At 33.7% G+C, this 24,510-nt stretch overlaps 1 protein-coding gene across 1 annotated transcript in view; it reads right to left on the bottom strand.

Moving 5' to 3' along the window:
* The window catches only part of LOC131859382 (uncharacterized), a 31,292-nt gene extending 11,091 nt beyond the window's left edge, over nucleotides 1–20,201 (bottom strand). The window contains exon 1 of the mRNA XM_059213043.1: nucleotides 19,974–20,201. Coding sequence (XP_059069026.1) covers nucleotides 19,974–20,201 — 228 coding nt within the window. The remainder of the gene's footprint in view (nucleotides 1–19,973) is intronic.
* Nucleotides 20,202–24,510: the final 4,309 nt, after the last annotated feature.

The following is a 24,510-nucleotide window of genomic DNA, read 5'->3' as shown; positions in this document are numbered from 1 at the left end:
AGATGTCAATGATAGGTGAGATGAAATTATTTTTGGGATTGCAAATTACTCAATTGGATAAAGGTATTTTTATATTTCAATCTAAGTATGTGAAAGAATTGTTAAAGAATTTTGGGTTGGATGATTCAAAACCGATTGTTACTCCTATGGTGACCAGATGTAAATTGAAAAATGAAGATGATTATCCGAAAGAAAATCAAACTAGATATAGATCAATGCTTGGTGGATTGTTGTATTTGACTCACACTAAAATTTATATTATGAATGTTGTGTGTCTTGTTTCTATATTTCAAGTTGATCCTAAGGAATATCATGTTACTGTTATGAAAAGAATTTTTAGATATTTGAAAGGGATGATTTTGGTTTGTGGTATCCTAAAGATATATGACTTTACTTTGAGTTCTTTTACAGATGCTGATTGGGTAGGTGATGTTGATGATCGAAAGAGTACTAGTGGTAGTGCATGTTTCTTGGGAAAGAGATTGGTTTCATGGATGAGTAAGAAGCAGAATTCCATTTCTTTATCTACTGCAGATGCTGAGTATATTGTTGCTACTAACAATTGTACTCAGGTAATTTGGATGAAGCGAATGCTGAAGGATATCAGAATTGTTTATGATGAGCCTATTGCGTTATATTGTGATAATTCGAGTGCTATCAATATTTCTAATAATATGATATTGCATTCTAAGACTAAGCATATATCTATCAAGTTTCATTTTTTGAGAGAGAAGGTTAATGATAAGGAAATCAGATTGGAATATGTGTCTACAAAGGAACAAATTGCAGATATTTTCATGAAGCCTTTTCATAAGGATACTTTTGAGTATCTCATAGAGAAGCTAGGGGTGATTGCCCCTCCTGATGAAAACTAAGATGCATGGATTTACATTAGTCTGGTGCACTTCACAGAGAAATATTGTGATCTGGATTGATGAGGTGGCTGCTACTTAGGGGGAGTAGTCAGTATTGTCATTCAGATGTTCAGATTTGTCAATGTTGTTCTAAGGGGAAGACGATTATGATTTGTATATGTGCCTTTTCCATTGATGTCAAAGGGGGAGAGAATCATGTGAAAAAGCCTTGAGCAATTTAGGGGGAGATTGTTAAGTGTTATATGGAGATTGTTGTTGATTGAGTTTTGTCTTTGCATTGATTGTTTTTTCACATTCATATATGTTGTCATCAATGCTAAAGGGGGAGATTGTTGGATATTGTTGAGAAGTTTTTTGAGTAATGTGTTGTTATTGATGTCAACATATTCCTCTGTGTGTTTCATTTTTGCAGTCAGATTGTGTGAGTTGGTTTGGTAAGTGTATTGTAGATGAGATGATGTGGATTAATGGGTTTGGTGATAAGTATCTCTAGTTGATTAAACAAAACTTCCAAAGGCCTACATGATTATTTGATTGAGATATGAGATTCAATGTTGTGGTTGATATTTTAGTTGTTCAGTATTGCTCAATGTTTGATATTTTGATCCGTATTACCCCATAATTGTAATATCTTTAGTTGTGGATGTGTGGGATGTATTTGGGATGTTCATATGTATCCTCAATTCAGATGGTTCATGATTTGGAGGTCCGCAAGTGATTCTTTTAGTTTGTCAGTTAGTTATGTTGGTGTTCTTGAGATCCTGTGGGATGATCTGATGATTCTAGTAATTATAGTTATTGTGGTGTGATTCACATTGCTTGTGGATGTTTCTAGATCATGTTCTATTTTTGTTGTTGGCTGTATTGATCGTTGTGCATGTTATTGATGATATTCTTGATCCAGTGGTGTTCTTCGTGTTATGCAACATTCATGATGATTGTAGTGTGTTGCGGATGTTTGAGGTATAATTTTTGGAGGTGTTTCATTTTTATGGTGATGGTTTAGGTTAGCCAACATAGTTTTGGTTTGCATGTAATATTGTAGGGTATGTGATTATGTTTTGTAATTAGGTAGCATGTGTTGAGATGACCTATATATCATGGGTTGATGATGTGTATCAATGAATGTAATAATCATTGTGTAATGCAATGCTACGAGTGACTAATGTAATGATCATTCAGTAGCAGAGCTGAAGTGTGAAGTTGTGTGAAGAAGTGTGAAAGATCAGACAGTGTACTTAATCGAAACTGTACTCGGGCATGAGAAGATGTTATCTTATCAGTTCATGATCTTCTGGATGTAATCTGAATTTTTTTATAAGACAACAAGTCTTCCTAAGGGTTGTAGCCCTTCTTGTTTTGTGATTTGAGTAGTGAGCTCTAGGCAGTGTGCCTAAATTCATGTGCATTCCCCATTGTAATATTTCATATACTCCTAATAGGGTATTATCACATTGTGGTTGTATTCCCACTGTGGTTTTTCCCTTAAATGGGTTTTCCACGTCAAAATCTTGGTGTTATGTGTGTTCTTGATGCGGTGTTGTTTTATGCTTTCATTCCTAATTATCAAATTTGAATTTGTGGTTGTGTTAATGTTTGTGAGCAAACTAATTTAGCCCCCCCTCTTAGTTTGCTGCATTGTTGCCAACAAGGTGATCTTTATTAAACTAAATATTTTTCCAATAAGCTATATCTCAAGAGGAGGTTTTATTCTTTGAAAATGAAAGATGGTATATCTATCAATAAAATTTAAATACATTTAATTTGATTTTTAAGTCAACTTGCATTGATAGATATTAAATCATAGGATGAAGATAAAACTATCTTGCTTTTTTCTCTTTTCTTGAATCTTGGGAAAATCTAATTATTGTCATTAATAGTGGTAATGCAAAGCTAAATATGGACACCTATATTTCTATACTTATTTTAGAAGAGATGAGGAGAAATTCTATGAATGTTGGCTCCCAAGATGCCTTGTATGTATGGGGAAGGTCCAAAGAGAAAGGACCTAAAAGGCATAAAAAGAGGGATAAATCTAAAGGATTCTCTAAGACCCCCAAAAAGAGTAAAGTGTTGGAATTGTGGCAATACATGGCATGTGAAGAAGGAATAGAAATTTAAGTAAAAGAATTTTGATTCCTCTACTACAAACTCCTTCAATGATGATTCTGATGCTTTTTTTATTTCAACTAATAGTATTAGTGATGATTCTTGGCTTATTAATTCAAGTTGTTCCTACCACATGACTCTTGACAAGGAGTATCAGTGATGATTTGTGGCTTAATAATCTTGACAAGGAGTTTTTTTCTTCTTACAAAGCATATGATCGGGGAGAGGCTTTCCTTTGTTACAACATCACAAAGAATAGTGTCAATAAAGATATATTTCAGTGATGGGAGAGTTAAAACCTTCGATAATGTTTTGCATATTCTAGGAATTGCAAGAAATCTTCTTTTTGTATCCAAGTTGAATGATTCTGGAATGCATGTGATATTTGACATGTCTAGTTGTAGGTTGGTAAGAAAGAGTTTAGTGATTGCTAAGTTATCTCATATAGGAACTAGATTTTTAGGCTTAATGCCTCCATTTTTAGTAACTCTACTAATGTAACTAGCACTAAAAATGTATGTATATTGTGCCACCATATATTGGGTCACATAGGTCAAAAAGCTCTTAAGACCATTTTGAATAAAAAGTTGGTTGGTGATTTATTTTTATTTTTTTGTTGGTAAGATTGATTTTATGAGCATTGTGTGTTTGATAAACAAAATAAATCATCATTTCCTTAAGGAGTTTATAAAGTGAAGATACCAATAGAAATTATCCATTTAAATATGTGTGGTCATGTGGATGTTGATTCTTTGGGTAAATCTTGGTATTATGTGTTCCTTCATTAATGATGTCTCAAGATATAATTGGATCTATTTTATGCATTCCAAATCTAAAGTTTTCACTAAGATTAAGAAATTTAAGGCCTAAGTTGAGAAGCACTCAAATTATAAGATAAAAATGTTAGATCTGACAATGGAGGTGAATATTTTTCTAGGAAATCCAATGAATTATATAAGAATGTAGGTATTGTTTAGCGGAAGACTGCTCATTATACTCTCCAACAAAAAGGGGTAGCAAAAAGAATGAACTGAACCTTAATGGAAAGAGCTAGGAGCATGTTAAGTGGTGCTAATCTTGACATATGATTTTGGATAGAAGTTGTTGGTACTACTTGTTATTTCGTTAATAGATATAATGTCCCCACTTTGAAATATGATTTAATAATAAATAATAATAATAAAATTAAAATACAAAAGAATAAGAATTAATATGAAAATATTAAATAATATATTATAATTAAATATGATTAAAATTTGATTAGATTTAATAAATGGTCAAATATGAGGTATAAAAGGGAGAAGAAAACTCACTTGAAGAGGTGGATAATTTGGGAATCGGAAGTGCAGATTTGATTTAAATAAGAAGTGCAAATCTGATTGTGAAAGGTTTTTTCCCTTTTAAAGGGCAAAGTTACACTCTTCCAAAGGGTGCTAATGGTAAAAAGGTGTGTCTCTTGCCAAGGGCATATATGATTAAGAGGTGTGACCTCTCCCTCACATTGAGAGATATAAAAGAAAGGAATCCAAAGCATCTAGTAGGAACATCATCGATCAAATCAAAATTGTTATTAAGTTATAGGCAATAACACCGTTGTTCTTGGTGGTATTTGTAGGGGTTGTCATGTCCCAATCTTGATGCCATGTCAACCTCTATCAATGTAGAAGAAGTATGACAACTTGGAATATGCAGTGCCTCTCCCTAGATCAAACTTCATATAGCTTATTTTGACTTTGGTTGATTTGTTGGAGATATATGTGACTGGATGTTACTCTCTTATGTGATGGTTTTTATCATGTCGATAATGCATTTTATCTTGAATGATAGTTAGATGTTAGATTATGTATATATTGATCTTAGTCTAACACATCTTCTTTTATGTATAAGATAATTCTTGTGTTTGTCTTCTTGTATGAGTGTGAGTCTATATGGGGTGTGAGGGGATGATCTTCTGTTACCCACTTCAGAGGGACACGGGTTGTCATGACTCTCCTCCACCAGTGTGCGTGTATATGTTAGATTTATGTATGTATGTTTTCTCTATGATGCAGCACTGCGAGTACTGAGCATCAACTCTACCTAAATCTTCAGGTTTGAGCATGCTCTATAGCCCAATGGTAAAGTGGAAAAAAGGGAGATATTAGTTAGACCCCATGGTATCATCTTTCCTATGGAACAAGTCCCCTGTCAGGTATCCTTGTGTCATGTTTATCTGTTCATGTTAGCCATTAGCCTTGTTGGTCCTCTGCGTTTTGATTTGTTGTATTTTGTTGCTTCTATGTGAAGTTTAATAATTCTAATATTTTTTGAAAAGATTAGTATTATGCTTTAATGAAACTTGAATGTTGTCAATTAATTAATTATTAAATTAAAATTGTTGAACTTAAAAAATTTAAATTATTTAAATTAATTAATTAATTCGAAAGCAGTATTTATTAAAGAATTTAAAATATCTATTTTGTTATTTGAAAAGGGAAATTAGTTATTTGTATCCTTTTATGCTTTTGGAAATGAAATTCGAAAGGCAAAGTAATATTTAATTTATTTAATTAAATTAATGGTATGTGTGTGGGAGTTACAAGAAAATAGATAAAATTAATGATTTTAATGTGTTGAATCTTGCATGTTTGGAGGTTACAATTGGTAAAGAGGTATACTATTATCATTGATTACTTTTTCGGGGAGGGTTCTTTCCCGTGAATTTTTGGGGGGGCTCTGCAAAAATTACATTTCTCTGGTTATGGGGGTTTCAAAAAGAAGATTTGGGAGATCTTGGTTGAGGCAACGAAATGGGGAGTATTGTCGTGAAGTTATTTTTTGGGTTCTCTTTCTTTGCATATGTTTTCTCTCCTAGATATGGGGTTTTGGTAGAAGAAATTGGGGGAAAATTATGGCTCTTGGAAAATAAATTTGGAAGGATTGCCTAAGTACTCTGGATTGAAGCTCACCATATTGGAACCCTGTGATTACTAATTTTGTTCTGTTTCATTCTGGATAACGTAAAAAGGGTAGGGAATTCTGGTTATTTCTTCTTGCATGTGTAAATTTCTTGTCAATCTGAATAAAAGTCTGCTTGTATGATTTATTGTGATGATTTCAATTTGTTTGTTTGGAAATTAATATTAATTTGTACTATTAGATTGTCTGATCATGGGGTTTGGGTTATTGATATCAATTTGGAAATCTGGGTTAGATTTAAGGTGAATTAGGAAGTCAAGAAAGAAGGTTTTGAGGGTAGAGCAATTTTTTTTTAAGATTGTATTCTGCATATGAATTTTTGGATCTAAAAAGAATATATTTTATTTTCCCTTCTTGCAACAATTCTTCTGTGAATCATTCTCTGTTGTTTTGATATGTGTGTGTGTGTGTGTGTGTGTGTGTGTGTGTGTGTGTGTGTGTTGTTTTAATTAAAGTGTTATTATTAAAACTTTGTCTATAAAAAAAATATTTGCGTAAAACTCTATTTATAAATTTTATTGCCTACAAATATTTTTATTTAGGTGAGCGAGTTAATTGGGATGCCATGGGCACCCACAGGGGTGGATACCCCACCCACGGTGGTGGGAAACCCCAACCATCATGGGTTTACCCATGACGGTGGGGAGACCCACCTCCCATGGGCATACCCACGACCTCCCGTGGGCTCTCCCACAATGTTGGCTTCTTCCACCCCTCTCGGCATTATTGTGCAGTTAGCAAAAAAAAAAATTAATTAAAATAAATTTTGTTTTGTCTTAGTAGTTAATATTTTTAAATGGTGTTTATATATATATTAGATCTTTTCATTATTTTATAAGTGTTAATACTTTTGTATACATAGATTTGCAAAAAGATTTGATAAATATTTTTATGCTTACCTTTTTGGAAAATGTATTGTTAAGGATAAATATAGTTAAGTATTGAATAAGATATTAAAATGGATAAATAGTTGTATGTTGGTTAAATATAGTTAGACATTGATAATGATGAAACAAAAGATAAAATTAGATTTCATTTAAATTAATAAGATTGAAGTATAGAGTATAGTTGTGGAATATATTTATATATATGAAAATTTGTTAAATATAGACTTAATTAGAAATCAAACATATACTTGAGAAAGTAAATGAAATTTTATTTATGTATATGTGAATTCATCACGTAATTAAGTTTTGCCTAGGAATATCAAAACACGTATCTTATCTTTTCCACTCTGGTTTCCTTCTTGTAATATGTAGTTGACCTAATCTTGATAGCAAATAGAAATAGGGTATGTTTTTATCTTAAATGCTTGAATAATGAGATGTTAGTTTTATTGTGCTATTAAAAGGAATGTAATGAGTTATAATGGATTATAATTTGGGTTATTGAAATTTATAATGACTTAAATTAATAATTATTTAGACAAGTTTAAGTTCTCTTGGTATCTTAATTAAGATCGCATTCCTTTATGTTTGGATTTCATGAGACCTTGTATCGTTTATTTTTTGTCTATTTTGTGGGTTTCCTGGTTTTGATGTTTGAATGCCTTTTCAACTCTAGAGGCTAGATTAGTATTAGAGTTCCTTTTGTGCATGTTTCTCATTGCCCCTGAATGTTATGAGATTGGTGTCTTGCATGGGTTCTTGGTTCCTATTGCTTTGAACCAACTGGAAAGTTATCATTTGCTAGCAAGTGAGCTAAGTCTTGCTATGGTTGGAAACTTGTCACCTCATGTTTTGGGTGTCATGGCCTCATGATTTATTTTGATTCCTAGGTGCAAGCCAAGGGGGAGTGGCTTTCATCGGGGGTCGGGACCCAAAGTGGTCGCCTAGGTAACTTAATGGAAGTTTTGTAATCAAGCAATAACCTAATTAATGAACTTGGGTGGGTAGTTAGTTCACATTAATAAAGATAATTTTGCATTGCCTTTTTTTTCCACAAACGCTCATATAAGTTTGGGGTAACTAGAGAAGGGCCTGGAATGACTTCCACCAATCTTGTCTCCACGAAAGGTTGGTGTGGTCCACTAGTGTATGTATGGGGCTAGGGGTCGGGAGAGGTCACCAAGGTGACCCAGGATGGGGGTCGAGACCTAGTGAAGACCTACCAGGGTAACTCATGACAACCCAATGATGACACTCTTCCCTATTGCTACCTAGTGGTAACTTATGTTATGTTTTCCCCTGTGGATTATTTTGAGCCTTTGGAAGTAAGTTGTTTTTTTACTTTTGTGACTTTAGTGGTGTTTTCATCGTGAGCCTCTTGTGTATTTTGTATGGTCGGTTCTCTTGTGAGCCTCATGTGTACTCTATTTTGTGGATTCTATTGTGAGTCTCTTGTGAGTATAGCTTTGTGGGTTCTTTTGTGGTTCATGATCGGTACCCTTGTATGTTTTGTTTCCGCTTTGTGGGTCTGGCTAATACCTCCTAGCATGGGGGGTGGACCTTACGGTACCACATGGTTGGGTGGAGTGTTATTCGCACCCATTGGGTTTTAGCTCGTCTTGCTTCATGATCAAGGAGGCCCGTGAGAAGATCGAAGACTGTTATTATTGTACCAGATTCATGTATTCTTCTCATCATGGTACTCTTGTAGGATGTATCACTATGGATCCATTGCAATATATTTGATGAACTTATGTATATTCTCAAGCAATGTAAAATGTATCATGTTCCTTTGTATTTGATAGAACAATGTTATTATTTCTATAGCAGTTCTTGGTTGGGATTCTTGAAGGATGTTCAACCTTGTGTTGCATCATTATGGGGCCTTGAGGATGGTTGCTAGTTGTTAAATGTTTATCTAAATTATTCTTGTTGTATGTAACCTTATGCATGTGAACTGTAATCTTTATAAATAAAAAATTATTCACTTTTTCTTTGTCTTTTTAATTTTGTCATCTGGGCCTCATGGTGGGGCATGACAGAATAAAGTAACAATTCACTTTAGAAGATTAGTGACTTTTCAATGCAATGTTCAAGGATAGCATTAAGATAAAATAGCGATCCTAAGATGGCGATGATGATAAGAATTAAGAATTAGCAACTGATTTAAGGCATTGATTTTTAAAAAGAGTACAACAATTTAATAAATGAAGAGGCACGTGGAAGAGATATCATTCCTTGAAGAGAAGGGGAATTGCCTAAGGGTCACAACCCTCCAACAAAATTCAAGGATATTTATGAGTTAGAATCATCCAAGGGGCATCAAACAAGAGACAATAGGAAGACAAATCAAATAAGAAAATAAATCTCACTACAAAGATATCACGAGTATTCAACAAACTTTGTAATTACAAAGTGTTGGATTACTTTAAAGCTTTTATGCAATCTACAATCCCATTATGGGGGGAATAAGAAAATAATATCAGATCGATCAGTCCTTGAGGAAAGAGAACATAATAAAGAGATTGAATCTATAGTTGCCTTTACATTAAGACGATATTCTAGTATGAAGTTCTATGCATAATTTTGTTAATATTCTTTGCATACTATTAGTGATAGTAGATTGTCTTTATGACTATTCACTACATGTTATCTTCTTCTTTTTAGCTCACATTGTACAACCTATTATGGTTAATATGATGTAATATGTATGTGTTATATCTGATTATTGAAATCAACCATGGTTATAAAGAATTGAATAGGGAGAACAACAAATAAGGCACCCTATCAATATAGTTTGAATAGGGAGATTGACTGATAAGACACCACATCAATAAGACTTAGAATAGGGAGAACGTTTGACAAGGCACCCCATCAATATGATTTACAATATGAAAAATTACTAATAAGGCGCCCTACCAATATGACTTGCAATAGGGAGAACAATTGATAAGACACCCTATCAAATGTGGCTTTATTGAAGGATAACAATTGATAAGACACTCAAGTGTTTCTTGATTGAGGGAGAATGGTTGATAAGACACCCTATCAAGTGTAGCTTGATTGAGAGAGAATGGTTGATAAGACGCCCTACAAGTGTGGCTTGATTAAAGGAGAATGGTTAATAAGACACCCTATCAAGTGTAGCTCTATTGAGGGAGAACGATCATTAAGACACCCTATCAAGTTACCCATCCTAGCTTGCCATTATGGGATTCCTTTGGTAATGACTTATGATCATGATCTTTACATTGACAATTGTTTGCAATAGTAAATTTCTTTACGTTTCATCATTATCAGTCAATGCTTACTTTATGCATCATCATAATTGGTTGTTATATGATTTGTAGTTTATTTTCTAACTTTCTTGTAGGTTTTTCCTTTTAAAGAGATAAAAGTACTCCCCCTGTAACCCTCCCTTATTGACTAAGAATGGTAAACTAGGGCACTCCCAAAAGGGGACATTACAATAGATCTCCCTATTCTACTTACAAAACTCCTTATGAAGCACATGTAGACATGTATAAAGTCTTCAATTTCACACTTAGGACTCTTTGGTTATGAGGCTTTTCTTCATGTGCCTCAAGAAAAGCAATCTATGATAGATCCAAAATCTTAGAAATGCATCTTTGTTGGTCACAATGAGAATGTAAAAGTGTATAAGATTTATAATTTTTTAACACATAAAATGATATTTTCTAGAGATGTTTTTTATTAAGTTAAGTTGGAAAGGGGCCCAACCTATTATAGATTAAAAAAACCAACTATCAAAAGAAAGGCTTCAAGAGCAAGCCAACAACCACTAGGGACAAACAACAAAAGCAGGGTTTTTAAAGGGATCATAACCTTAAACATAAGAACAAAACCACATAAAGAAAACAAGGAACAACTCAGAGGAGGGACAACAAAACTACACATACAAGAGAACTAACACAACACACTGTAGCAAAATAAAAAAAATAACCAATAGTGCGAGAAACCATCCAACCAATTTGGGTGGCTTCAAATTTAGTGCTTCACAATAGTTTATTCTTTTGAAAAACCCAGATCAGGATCACCCAACCTGATTTTTTTAAGACCAGGATAGAACATAATGCTATTTCCATCTATTTGTTTTGCAGAATTAGATGGAGCATCAATCTTTGAGCTCTCTATATAATAGTTTGCAATGTTTCTTTTTCACATCATTTTTTCTTGAGATAGGAGTTACTTGCAAAGCATCCATCTTCTAGGCATCATTAGTGGCTAAAATCACCTTTTGTTGCACCATCTCTTCCATGCACCTTTTATTATTTTCAAGAGATGTTATTTTCAAGGAGTTTAGAGCTTAGTCAAGTGAAGAACAACCGTAGGATAAGACAAAGATAATACACTTTGAGACAAAGGTTGAGAAGTAGAAACATGCCCATGGGGAAGAACAATTAGATGCATGTGAGGATGCAAAAGAAGAAGAGGGTTTGAAGAGTTTAGATGATGTCTAGGATGACCACATAGAGGAAGACGAATTGGTAAAACCAATGTCTCCTTCTTTGAAGAGGTTCACAAGGCAAGGAAATAAAGTTGACAAGTATAGCCCACCAGATTTTTGTTGTAAACTTACTTTGTTGAGTACTGGAAATGAACCAAGATCTTTCAAAGATGCTCTCTCCTTAAAGGAAATTAAGTCTTGGATGCAAGTCATTCAAGAGAAGATGATGGCCTTGGATAGTTGTCACGCCTAGGATCTTGTCAATTTACCCAAAGGAAACCCATTGGATGCAAGTAGGTATTTAAAAAAACATTTAGAGCAAATGGTGAGTTAAAGCAATACAAGGTCAGAATGGTGGCTACACATGACTGAGAGAGAGAGAGAGAGAGAGAGAGAGAGAGCAAATTTTTTGGTAAAATTTTGTTTCTTGTTGCAAAATTAATTTCTATTAGATTCCTATTGTCTACTATTGTTGCTTATGATATTGAGATAGAGAAAATGGATGTTAAAATTTATTTCTTGCATGGGGATCTTGAGGAGGATATCTATATGCAACAACTTGATAGTTTTCTTGTTTAAAGAGATTGTTTTATGGGTTGAAATAGTCATGCAAGATGTAGTATGAGAATTTTGATGCTATTGTTAAAGTTGGGTTTTATGAGGAGTGAGGAGGATCATTATGTTTATATTAAGGTTATTGATGATCCTATACTAATTATTGTCTTATATGTTGATGACATGTTTATTGGTAACAGCAAGGTGATGATTAGAGAACTCAAGTCTAAACTTTCTAGCACATTTAATATGAAGGACTTGGGGGCTACAAAATATATTCTTAGGATGGAGATCAACAAAGATCGGGTTCGCAAAAAAGTTTGGTTAAGCCAGATGTGCATCAATTGCTAGTTGGTATTTCATTTTTTATTTCTATTGAATTAAGTCTAGACATGTATCCTAGTTTTGATGATGATTTTGAGGACATGTCTAAGGTTCTTATGCTAGTGTCGTTGGGAGTTCAATGTATGCAACGGTCTGCACTAGACCAAATATAGCCCAAGTAGTGGGAGTTTTGAGTAGGTTTATGTCTAATCCTAATTAAAAACATTAGACTTTTGTTAAAAGGGTGTTTATATATTTGCAAGGTACTTCTAATTATTGTTCAGTTTATCATGGTACTGATAATGTGGTTGTCATTGGACATACAAGCATTTTTTGATGCAAATTGGGCAAGTGACTTTAATAGTCAAAAGTCCACTAGTGGCTTTTTATTTACTTCGTTTGGAGGAAAACTGAGTTGGTTAAGTAAGAGGCAACCCATAGCTTCTATGTGCACCATTGAAGAGGAGTATATAGCTACTACACATGCCTCTAAGGAGGCATATATGGTTACAAATACTTGGTATTTGCATTGATTTTGATTGTAGGACTAGGAGGATCGAATATGACAATTAGAGTGCTATTTATTTAGCCAAGAATGTCATGTATCATGCTCGTACTAAGCAAGTTGATATTTAGTATCACTTTGCTTGAGAATTTTTTGAAAATGGTAAGGTCTTGATATAGAAGGTTGACACTTTGGATAATGTTCCAAATTCTCTTACGTTCGAAGTGAGCGACCATGAAAAAGTTCTCTTGGTGTCAGAAGGTCATGGACTTTGATCATCATACTTGAACTTATTTTATGCATCTCTTGGATTTAATTGCAATGTATGATGTCAAGTGGGAGAATGTCATTCATTTGTCTCCATGTGTTCATTGGGAGATCTAAAGAGTCATCTAGAGCTATGAAACATTCAAAATGGAAAAGGTCTAATTGGCTTTGAGTCTTATTATTTTATTATGTCTATTGGTTGTTCATTCTCCAAGGCATGGGTTTTTGCAAGTGGTATTTTGCTTCTTGTTTTGGAAAATAGTAGTGTTTTCCCTCTCCTAGTTTGTTATAAATTGGAGCAATGGCCTAGTTGTTTCATCACAAGTTTCTTTGAGGTTTCTAGGTAGTTATGAGTTTAGCTGGAGAAGTATGGTGAAGTGTATTATTGTGGTGTTCTCTCTTTTGAAAGATAACAATATATTTGCCCTTGTTGTCTACTAGAGTTTTTTCTTGAAAGAGTTTCTCCACATAAATCTGGTGTCTCTTTTAGTATGTCAAGATTTTATACTAACGTTGAATGTTGCAATCACTTCCATGTTTCAAATTTGGTTCTTATTTCACATTTGTGATCACATAACGAAGTTGTTATTACGAGATTTATTCACCTTGATTCTCAACATATATAAATGAACTAGGTTAACTATGATAAAATGACTAAATATTACACAACACAAGTACATCATGAAAAAAATAATAGTAAGGTGGATCTAGAAATTAGATAAAGTTAGGAACCTGGCACTGAAATCTAGAGCTAACTATGCTGGACGAAAGTGTTGGGATCCCTAGTCTGGAGATGACGAAGACTTCAAAAGACAGTTGAAAATACAATTTGGAAGCTCAACATGACTATCTCCCAAAAATATGGGTTACTATAGCAACACAAGGGCATTGGGCACCTTATATTAAGGATTTTTATCTAATCAAAATTTGGTATTATCTATCATTGTTTTCTCTACTTGTCTATAGCTTCCTCATTAATGGATTTGAGCTTGCACACATAGAAAATGGGGAAATTTGTGAACAGTAAATTATTATATTTAATTACCATTCGTTGATGCACTGATTAGAATTCAATTTCCCTATTACCAATGAAATATGAATAATAAACTAGTGTACCTAAGAATGTCACCTAATATGAATTTCATACAGTAAACTATGATGTGCAAACACTACATACATTGCATCTCATGAGAGCATGATTCCTTCCAGGCTTTTTTACTTAACATATACACCTTATTTAGGCATCCATATTATGCATACAACTCTAAATTTTGCTAAAAAATCATTTTGAAACCCATTCTAATGCTCTAAATTTGTGTGAGAAAGGAGGATACTAGCAGACATTGCATTTAATTTTACTCCATTTGTCAAGCTACTACAATTACCACATTTGGTCAAAATCCTATGTCCTTTACACTTCAATTGCATTCAAACCTATATTTCAAAGCTCTTATTTCTAGCACAAGAAGGATGTTGGCAAAGGGAATGGAATTGAGATTTTCATTTGCCATTAATAATTGATTGAAAGTTGATAAAATATTTTTAAAAAGTCTTGTTTGTGCATATCCTACAATCACCTTCCATTAAACTACATTTGTTTGAATTGTTTGAAGTAGTCTATGTTGTTTGTCTATGCTACATATTTTTCCCGTGGTATGATTTTGCAAATTTGTGCATAGTACAAACTTATAGATAAATTGATTGACTTGTTTCTTTTTATCAGTAAAGGCAGAGCCAAATTTGTATTAATTATGCTTAATTACAATATTGATATAGCTGGTTGATAAATTATCAAAAAGCTTGTTGGAAGCATCTGTAGGCCTTGTCAGAATTCGAGAAGGAGAGCAACCAGACAAGTAGAGCATAACCAACATATTGTATCCTTCCAAAATCTATCATATACAATCTAAGCTCATTAAAAAAAAACTATTAAAAGTCTGAGTGGCAGATTCTCTACTGCCAAATTAACAGATTTACTAAATAGAGCCAAAATTTATCTTACGAGAGTCTAAAAAAAGCAATAAGTATCTTTAAACAGAGCTCAATTAGAAACCTAGCTCATAGTTTCATTGGAGATTTTAGGTTGAGAAGTAGCATTTCTCGCTATCCCACGACCTTTGCTCGCACGACGGCCATGACCATGACCAGACCCATGGGGACCCCTTCTAGCACCACCCCTATAGACCTTCTCAGCCTGGGGTCTCTCATCTTCTGCTTTCATAAGCAGTAGACCGTTAAGTCTTGCAAATTGGAGAAGATCATCCTCCCTGCCCTGGTCTTCCACGTTTTCCCCCAAGAAATGCCATTTAAGGTATCTGAGACCTACTTCGACAAACACCATGTGTCTATCCAAATCCTTTCCTTTCAGGTCTAGCAAGAAAGGGCAGTAGTTGATAAGCTCGCCATGGGCATTAAACAAAATTCTATCGCCTGACCGAGGAGCCCGTGAATCATGGATAGCCTTGTTTAGAATTTCTTGAAACTCCTAGAGAATCTCTTCTGGGAATAACTTCTTTGTGAGACTCCATACTACTTCCTTTGCTAGTTTTAAATCCATCAAAGAAGCTACGAACTTGGAGGAAATGCTAATGTTATCACGAGGATACTCCTCCCTATTCAAGTGCCCACTACCCAAAATCATTTTGACTACCAATATAACAAGGAATTTTGAATGGAGAAGGAGGTGCTTCAGTCTCAAGTCTGTTATCTTTCTGAAAGAGACTTGGCGTGTCGAGGCCGAGAGGGAAATTGGAGTGTCTACACCAAAACAGGAGATGGGCCTTGGGTAGACACTCATAATAAACGCAAATGGAGGCTCTGTTGACATGATTAGCAATTGAAGGGCTATCAGACTAGAAAGGGAATGAAACAAACAGAGCTTTGGAATGAAAATGGCAAGAAAGGATGATAATGACTTGCAACAAATATTGAGGAGAAATAATCGAGCACTCTTTAACGCCAAATTATGAGGGGCAGAATTGCATTTAATTCGCGAGCTAAGGTGGCAAATGATATTTGTCCTTGACATGCCAAATCTACCTTTCGAGCTACACAAACCATAATTTGATTTGACAACTTTTCCAGCTAGGTCTCGAGAAGCGATTCCAAAAAGGCTTAGCTCAAAAATGTATTTTAGATGACATCACTAGGTCTGGGCCCACTCTACCCGAGGGAAAGTGAAGTTTGAAATTTAAAAGAGAACTAGCCATTTTTCGCTAGACTACCAAAGAAGAACTATAAATACTTGGTCTGGAATGGGAAGCATTTTTAACTAGCTTTCTCTCCTCTCTAAATTTTGTCTCTTGCATTAAGCTTGATGGACTTTGGGGGCATTTTCCTGCTGATTAACCTGATCTGCTAAGCCAGGAGGTTGGGTTCCCTGATCCCACCAATAATTGATTGACTTATTAGAGTATGTTGAATATAGAAGATCATTATGTCAGTACTTTAAACATTTGATGAAATTCTATGAGAAACACAAGAATGCATAAGTAAAATGAAGATATTGAATCTCACTTTGCTAGTACCTAAACCATTTGATAAAATTATGTGAGAAACAAAGGAATGTGTGAACAAATGAAGATATTGAATCACTCTACCAATACTTAAAACATTTGATAAAATTGCATGGGAAATAAATGAATGAATTTTTAAATGAAGATACCATAAATAAAAAATACTAATATAAGTAATTACATTATTTAAGTGCAACTGATTTATATAAAATTCATTCTAAGTTCTTGTAAAAAGAACTAGAATGTAGGTGACAAAAATTAGACAATGTGAAAAAATATTTCAAAGCCTTCATCAAAATCTAGCCATAATGTTGAGATGCACAATATTTTTATTACCATTGACGAATTTCATTAATGCAATTCAAGAAAACCCAACAACAAAATCCCTTAATATCAATTTAGTATAGTATTCTCATACTCATCAAGGTAACTAACTTCAATGTCTTTTTATTCAATTATCAACATAATATTATGCAAAATACAACACATAGGAATAGTTTTTAGCAATAGTTGCAAATTTGGATAACAAATTTTTGAATTTAAAATTTGTCAAACCCCTTTTATCTTTTCAAAGGCATGTTCAACAACAAAATGTGTTGAAGATAGTTTAAAGTTGAATTAAATTTTATTATCTGTTGCTTCATAAAAAAGTGTAATTAGCAAAGGTAGCAATGGTAGCAATGGATATCCACCATTACCAACAATGTACTCTCTCATGTCTGATGAACCAATAGAAACTAAAATTCCATTTAACCTCTTTCCACAAATTCACATAACCTATAGAAGGAAAAATTTCTTAGGAGCCTAGCATTATTAATAGATTCAAACCAACTTGTAAAAATATTTGTGAAACAAATTTGCTATCAATGATGGCTTGTAATGACATACTATAGTTTTGATCATGTTTGTACCAATTAGATGAATATTCATCAACTGGAAGCTCAAAATCAACATAAGTTACATTTAAAGCACCACAACAATTTGAAAAACCTTATTTTTGGTGAAATCCATGCTTAACAAGTTCAAGTGTTGAATGATCATTTGGGTATTGTATGTAAGTTTTAAAAAATTAACATGCATAACATTAATTAACTTTGTCACAACTCTTGCAACTATTGACTTTTCACGCCCAAAAACTTCACTTAATGTTAATCATAGACATTCTAGATTACAATCTTGAAATAGCAATAGCCACGTGTTTCTCAACTAATGATAGAGATATATCACCTTGCTTAAGATCTTCATACATTGATTCAAATAGAAATTGTCACAATGCATATGGTAACCTAAAGATACTACAAAACTACTTGACATCACATTTGAATTCAAAAATGTAATGGTTCAACCAATGCAACAAACGTGACTTGATATACCACTCACCACTAACCTTTTTGAGAAGCACATTTTGTTGCTCATGACATGTATTGCATGAAGCTCTAAATCTATTTCATCTACCTCATCATCTGAATTATGAAAAGCTCGAGATAACTCTTTCTTAAATATGTTTGTTAAATCTTCAACATCACACCAAACTTGCATGTCATTTCTTGTATCATTGGAAGACATTCTAACAATACTTTGACCATTTTGCTATTATTGGAATCCATCAAATATGTTGTAAAACTAAAAGTAATAAATTTAAAAAATATACTTAAGAAAATAAAAGCAAGGCATGTGCTCTAATTTTACATTGTAAATAGTTTAATTACAAATACAATAATGTAGTTTGAGATAATAATAGATTGATTGAATTTACTATACACAACCCCTAATTTAAAAGAAAAAGAATTTGAGACAACTCTTTTCCAAAATGGTTAGCAATGTTAAACAAAAGCATGAAAAGTATTAACTTACCAAGGTTGAAAACATATTACTTCAAAATAATCAAAAGATAATTTAAAAAATGAAAATAAATACCTCCATACTAAAATAATTCGAAATAATAACAATACTATTAATCAAAATGATGATTAGTCAAAGATTATACTAACATTCACTCTCATTAGTTTGTAACTTAGCACATTTGTTGGTTGATCATAAGTCAACAATGGCCAAATATCATACTACTCCACCCTAACGTATACAACACAGCTGTATTAATCCATGTCTATCCAATGAAATATTTAGAGTATGTGATAGATAGCTGACATGAATATTTATTTTTCCAAGTAGAGGAGTAATCCACACCATGTCATTGTAATAATGAATAAAATCAGGGCATAAGGGAAATATTTCTGAGTTTAGGATTTTCTAAAATTTGGAGTTATCCACACCATGTCATGGTAATAATGAATAAAATCAGTACATAAGAGGGAAATATTTCTAAGTATAGGATTTTCTAAAATTTTAAATAGATTGTAAGTTGTTACAAACACGAGAATTTGTACAATAGTTTTTTGTCAAATGGACTTTTTAGCGCAGCAAATCATAAGGTAACTCATTACAAACATACTTGAATAAAAAAAATGATATATTGTAGTAGAATGAATTTGCATAGCTGATTGTACTATTAAAGGCTATAATAATTGTAAATTTAGCAGATTTAATATTGTAATAACAATTTGATTAATAAGCATTCAAAGTAAACTTAGTCAATACTTTAAATTTTTTTTCTATTATTTGAATCCATCAGTAAAATTAAAACTAATCAATACAAAAAATTGTATTTTATTCATATGCAATTTTAAATCATTCTTCTTTTGCAAATGATTGGTTGATTTTCAACATTGTTGAAGCAATATTGTTTACTATTGAAACAATTCTCATTTGGACATTAATTTTTTGCTCTTCCAATAACCTTTCTTCATTCAAATCATATTTTTCCATGCGTTGTCTAATGCTTCCCTTAGCCAAAGTAGAAATCAACAACTTATTGTTGTCAACAATAACATCCTTCATGTCGGTTACATTGGAAATTCATTTTTTTTTCATGTACACTATTTATCTCTTTTACTACCATTTTTAGAGTGCTTAGTGTTGATGTGTTTTTTAGGCACAATCAAACTCAGAATAAATACCCAAAGGCATCCTATCCTTTCTTGAACAAAGTTCCCCAAATGTTGAAGATTCGCTTAAGCATCTATTACTTACATCTTCAAAAAGGAATTTTTTTATTTGAAGCAAGGTTGACCATTGTAAAAGATTAGGAGTTGATTCCTTCCTGATTATCCCCTCTTGTACCAACACTTGTCTAGGCATCTTCCTTATTGTTTGCAAAACAGAAATGGTGTCATCTTTAGTATGAACGAAGGCATCAACTGTCATCATGAGATTATGAATTATCTCAAGAACTCGAATGGCTCTTCCAAGTATTTTCATCATATTCCTTACAAACTCATTAGCCGTTGTGAAAGATTTGTTGATCCAAGCCTCTAGAAGTTGTGTTGAATTTCTCATTTTTTCCATGTGATCAACTAATTTGATAGAAAGCAGAGGAGGTGGGGTGGTTGTCGGACATTGATGTCTAAAAGGCTGTTGAAACTGCTAAATATAGCTCCTCCAAGAACGCACCGCTTTCTCCAATTTTTTGTTCTTTTCAATTTTGGCTTTTAACTTCTCATTTACTGCTTTTACAAATTTATTGGCTTCCTCCATGGATTGCTCAGAAGTGAGTGGACCCAAATCGAATGTCTCCAAATCATATTCCTCTGCCAAGATTTCATCTTCATACTTATCTGCAACAGGAGTGGCAATCTCTATCCTTTTGGAACTTGTATCATCCCTTATTATCTTAGACATTTTTTGAGCTTTCCTTTTCTCAATGACCTCTTGAGATCCATTTAAAAGACTATGTAAATCAAATGCTTGTTGTTCTTCTTCTTCTATCACTTTTTTGGTAAGCCTTTCTTTAAGTCATTCAAGAATGGAGGATCTTCCTTCTCATACATGTACTTCTTCAGGTGGAAGTTCAATTCTAGCAGGAGAAGCTACTTCATTATTATCCTCTTGTTCTTCGTCATTACAAATCTGAATATGAATGGCTGGGTGTGACGAGTCTTGAGAATTTTTTCCTTGTTCTTGCTTGTCATTTATGTCATTCTGTATGGTTGACTCTATCAATTCATTCACTTTGTAGACTACATCCTCATTTCTTCTTTTACCCTCACCTTGATCTTCTTTCTCATGCCTAGAAGAAACGTTGGGAGCTTGATCAGGATTTGTCTTTTGGTTCTTCTTGAAAGTTTCCTTCTTTCCTTGTTCATTCTCTCTCTTTGATCCTTTTGAGTGTGAATTATCCTCACTCACACTTAACCTTTCTTCTTCCACCCTTATTTCTAAGTTGAAAGTCATGATCACATCTTGCTCCTTTAGCTTCTGATGTTGAATATCTACCCATCTTCGTGTGCAAGCTAAAATGGGATCCATCAATTCCCTCAAATCTGTGACTTCCTGTTCATCCCAATTGATCTTGATTCCTTTGTCATCTTTCTCATAGGTAGATTGGATGTATCAACCACTATCTTGCACTTGGTCGACCACTCTATATATCTTGCATCTTCTAATTAAGTCAAGAGGCATCCGAGAGTGCATCATCTTCCTTGTCTCAAAGTCATCTTGTGCATTCATCCAAAAGTCTTTAACTTGAGACACATGCATGTACTTCCTCCCAGCTATCTCTTTAACATTACCATGGGGATCAAAATTTTCTCTAGAAGCAAATGATGTGGATAAATAGAGAGATAGTTTTGGCTCAACACTTTCAGCTACTTGAAGTGAAGGACAAACTTCTATTCAATTTTTGAGTGAAATGGAATAAGTGATGATAGTTCCATGTTTGTACCTTAAGGATTTAGTACATGCTAACAATTGCCTTGTCACAAGAAATACTATTATATCCAAGGGATATCGTGGCAACATTAGGGGAGGAGAAGGACAACCTTGCACTCTTATATATGAGAGCTTAGGAAATTGAATAAACCATGCCCCATATTGCTTGATTAGGTCTTGTGCATCTTGAGACAACCTTTGATGAATTACTCCTTGCAAGGTCCTAGTGATATGATTCGTGAAAGTATCATTGACCAATCTATAATGTTGTTTAGGTGGATGATGCAATAACTCATAAGAATCACAAACCCTTATCTCTCTGGGCCCTCTTCCCACTCGGTCTCTATGTGGTAGCCCTGCATATTCATAGTTCCTTGCTAAAGAATATATAATATACGAGCTCAGGTGAAATGACTTAGTTTGAATCAAACTTCTCAATTGTACATCTAGGCAATTACTAATGATCCTTGCTCAATTAATCATTCCCTTTCCTTGAATAATGATTTGAATAAAAAAGAACATCCACTTGTCGAAGCAAAAGGCATGAGGAGCCCCCACAACTCGACTAAGCAAAGTGATCAAATCTTTGAATTATTATTGAAAATCCATGTGATGTGGCCCATTAGGAATCTTGTTAAGGTGAGGTCTACTCTTTTGTAACTAGTCCCTATTGATGATTGATAGGCATGTGTCAGGATCATCTTCATAAATTGACTTGGCTCCTTCTAGACTCCTATAGATCATTTCTCTATGTTCTGGTATATGGAAGGCTTCATTTATGGCCCTCTTTGACAGGTAGGTAAGAACAATTCCATCTTCCGCCACAATCATCCTTAAGTGTGAATCATAATGCTTGGCACACTCAATCATCAACTCATGAAATCGAACTGTAGGAGGGAAACCGATTGCCTTGACGATGTTGCTCTCAATTATCCTCTTAGCTAAAGGTGATGGTTTTCCGATCTAAGGTGCCTCGCATAACTTCTTCATGTCAAAACTTCCAAGGTTTGTGTCTCCAATGTTGCTCCATCGAGATGTGATTTTGGTCTCCAAATCATCACTCATTTGATCTTCTTTAATTAGAGCTTACCTTGATGATGATCCACTGGCCCTACGTGCTGTCATGATTTACCTATAAGAGGTGATCAAGTTAGTATTTTGATTAGTATATTGAAGATTAATGACTTTGAGCTTGCAAAACCTTAGAAATGAAGATGAAGTACTGATTTAAACTAGTCCTACATTTTAACAATAATTGAATGTTTCACAAGAATGTCCTAACTTACACATGCATCCTAACTTGAATGAAATTATGCCCTTCAACCTTTAATCACGACTAATTTTAATCTTAAATGTAGTTCTTACCTCTGATTTTGATGATTTCCTATCAATTAAATGACTGACACTACTTAATGAAATCATTGCTTGGAATGCAAGTCTAATGCCTAATATAAATTTGGGTTGTCCAAGATGAATTCGCTGTATGATAGGCCTCTTTATTGAGCAAATTTGCTTCCTCTTGAACTTCAAATGACAAAATTTGCCTTCTCTAAAAGACCAACCCTATAATTGATGGTGAAGTTCGCATTATATACTGGTTGAAATTCACTGATGTCTGGTGAAGTTTGCTGACCTGCTATAGTGATTCGCCAATCTACTACTAAATTTCTCTTATAAAGAGGAATTGTGTTTTGATTTGATGTTAAAATGATCTTTTAATCTCTCTTATATATGCAACTTAGGGAAAAGATGTGTCTTTTGGGCAAAAGGCCGACTTGGTAAAAAGAAATAAAATAAAAAAACAAACAGGTTCTATGATGGCCGACTTCTCCTTTTGAACTCCTTTCATTGGAATCCGAATTTGAAATTGATCATGGCACCAAAATGTGTTGATACATTTTAATTAAGCATTGATTTTTCTCAATGTCCTCCTCAAGAACAGGCCATATATGGTTTTTCGATCTTTGTTGTAATGCCCCGCTAGGAAACCCCAAAGGGATTAAGCTAAAACACAAGAATAGAGTGCAAATAATTTTTTTTTTAAAATTAAACACAACACAATGTTAGAACGAGTTATCATAAGTTCAAATACTATAGCGGAAGACTAAATAACACCTAAAGAGTTTCCCAACGTGATTACTTAATTCAACATTTAACTCAACTCACGTTAATTAATCCAATTAAGCTGACTAACTTAATGACAAGATAATACTTAAACAAGGATAATTTATTTTGGTAAGATTAAAATATAGATCACATGATAAGGTTCATCCATTGAGGTTAAAAGTATAGGTGACATGATTATGTTCATCCAATAAAATTTAACCAAGCATTATGTACAATCTTACACTAAACATATGTCATGCATCTAATTTCATAACGTACTTTAATTTCATCATAAATTAATGAATACTTTCCATGCATACTTAATTGCATAATCAATAACTTAATACATTCCATTATTCAAATCTACATTCTTCATGATCCAATTTGTTGCATTTAATAAGATGACTACATACATGCATTTAAGATTAACTTTATCTATTCCACATTATACATACTAACATAATGCCATCCATACATGCTAAATCAAAAGGAAACATAAGAATGTAAAACACCACATAACACCAAAATGATCTCGGAGTTCACCCCTAGTGGGCTACATCTCTGGGTCTGCTCAACTACAAGACCCCTCTGATAATTAAATAATAGAGAAGAATACATAAGGTTCACATCATTTACAATCTTGTCATCAAGGCAAACATAACCAATAATACATACGACCTCATTGGTCAAATAAATACATGAATGATCCCTTAATAGAAAAGGATCCAACCGAACATAATAAGAAGCAATTACAAAAAATCAACTGGAGCATCAGCGAAACTAAATCTTTGCAACCCAAGGTCTAACATGATATCAGAATCTCACGAGGGCATAAACATCAGGATGACTCCTCAACAATGCTCCTATCAAGACAACAAAACAACACACTAGCGAACATAAGGGACAAGTGTCATCACATAACCCGGTATGGTTACCATGGCAAGTCTTCATAAGTTCCAGCCCCATCCATTGGTTTACCCTGACAACCTATTCCGAACCTCCGGCCCATCCAGGCCTCATGTGGCCCAACACAACCTTTCGTGAAGACAAAGTTGATGGTTTGCCATTTCAGGCCTTCTCACTACATGTTGAGTCTATGCTAGCACTCATCCAATGCGCGAGGCACAATTATCTTACTTATTTAAACACACTTTCGATGGGTTACCCAACAACC

This window comes from Cryptomeria japonica, chromosome 2, assembly GCF_030272615.1.
Source record: "Cryptomeria japonica chromosome 2, Sugi_1.0, whole genome shotgun sequence".
Lineage (NCBI taxonomy): Eukaryota > Viridiplantae > Streptophyta > Pinopsida > Cupressales > Cupressaceae > Cryptomeria > Cryptomeria japonica.
Note: the sequence above shows the minus strand (reverse complement) of the source record. Positions and strands in the feature narration are given on the sequence as shown.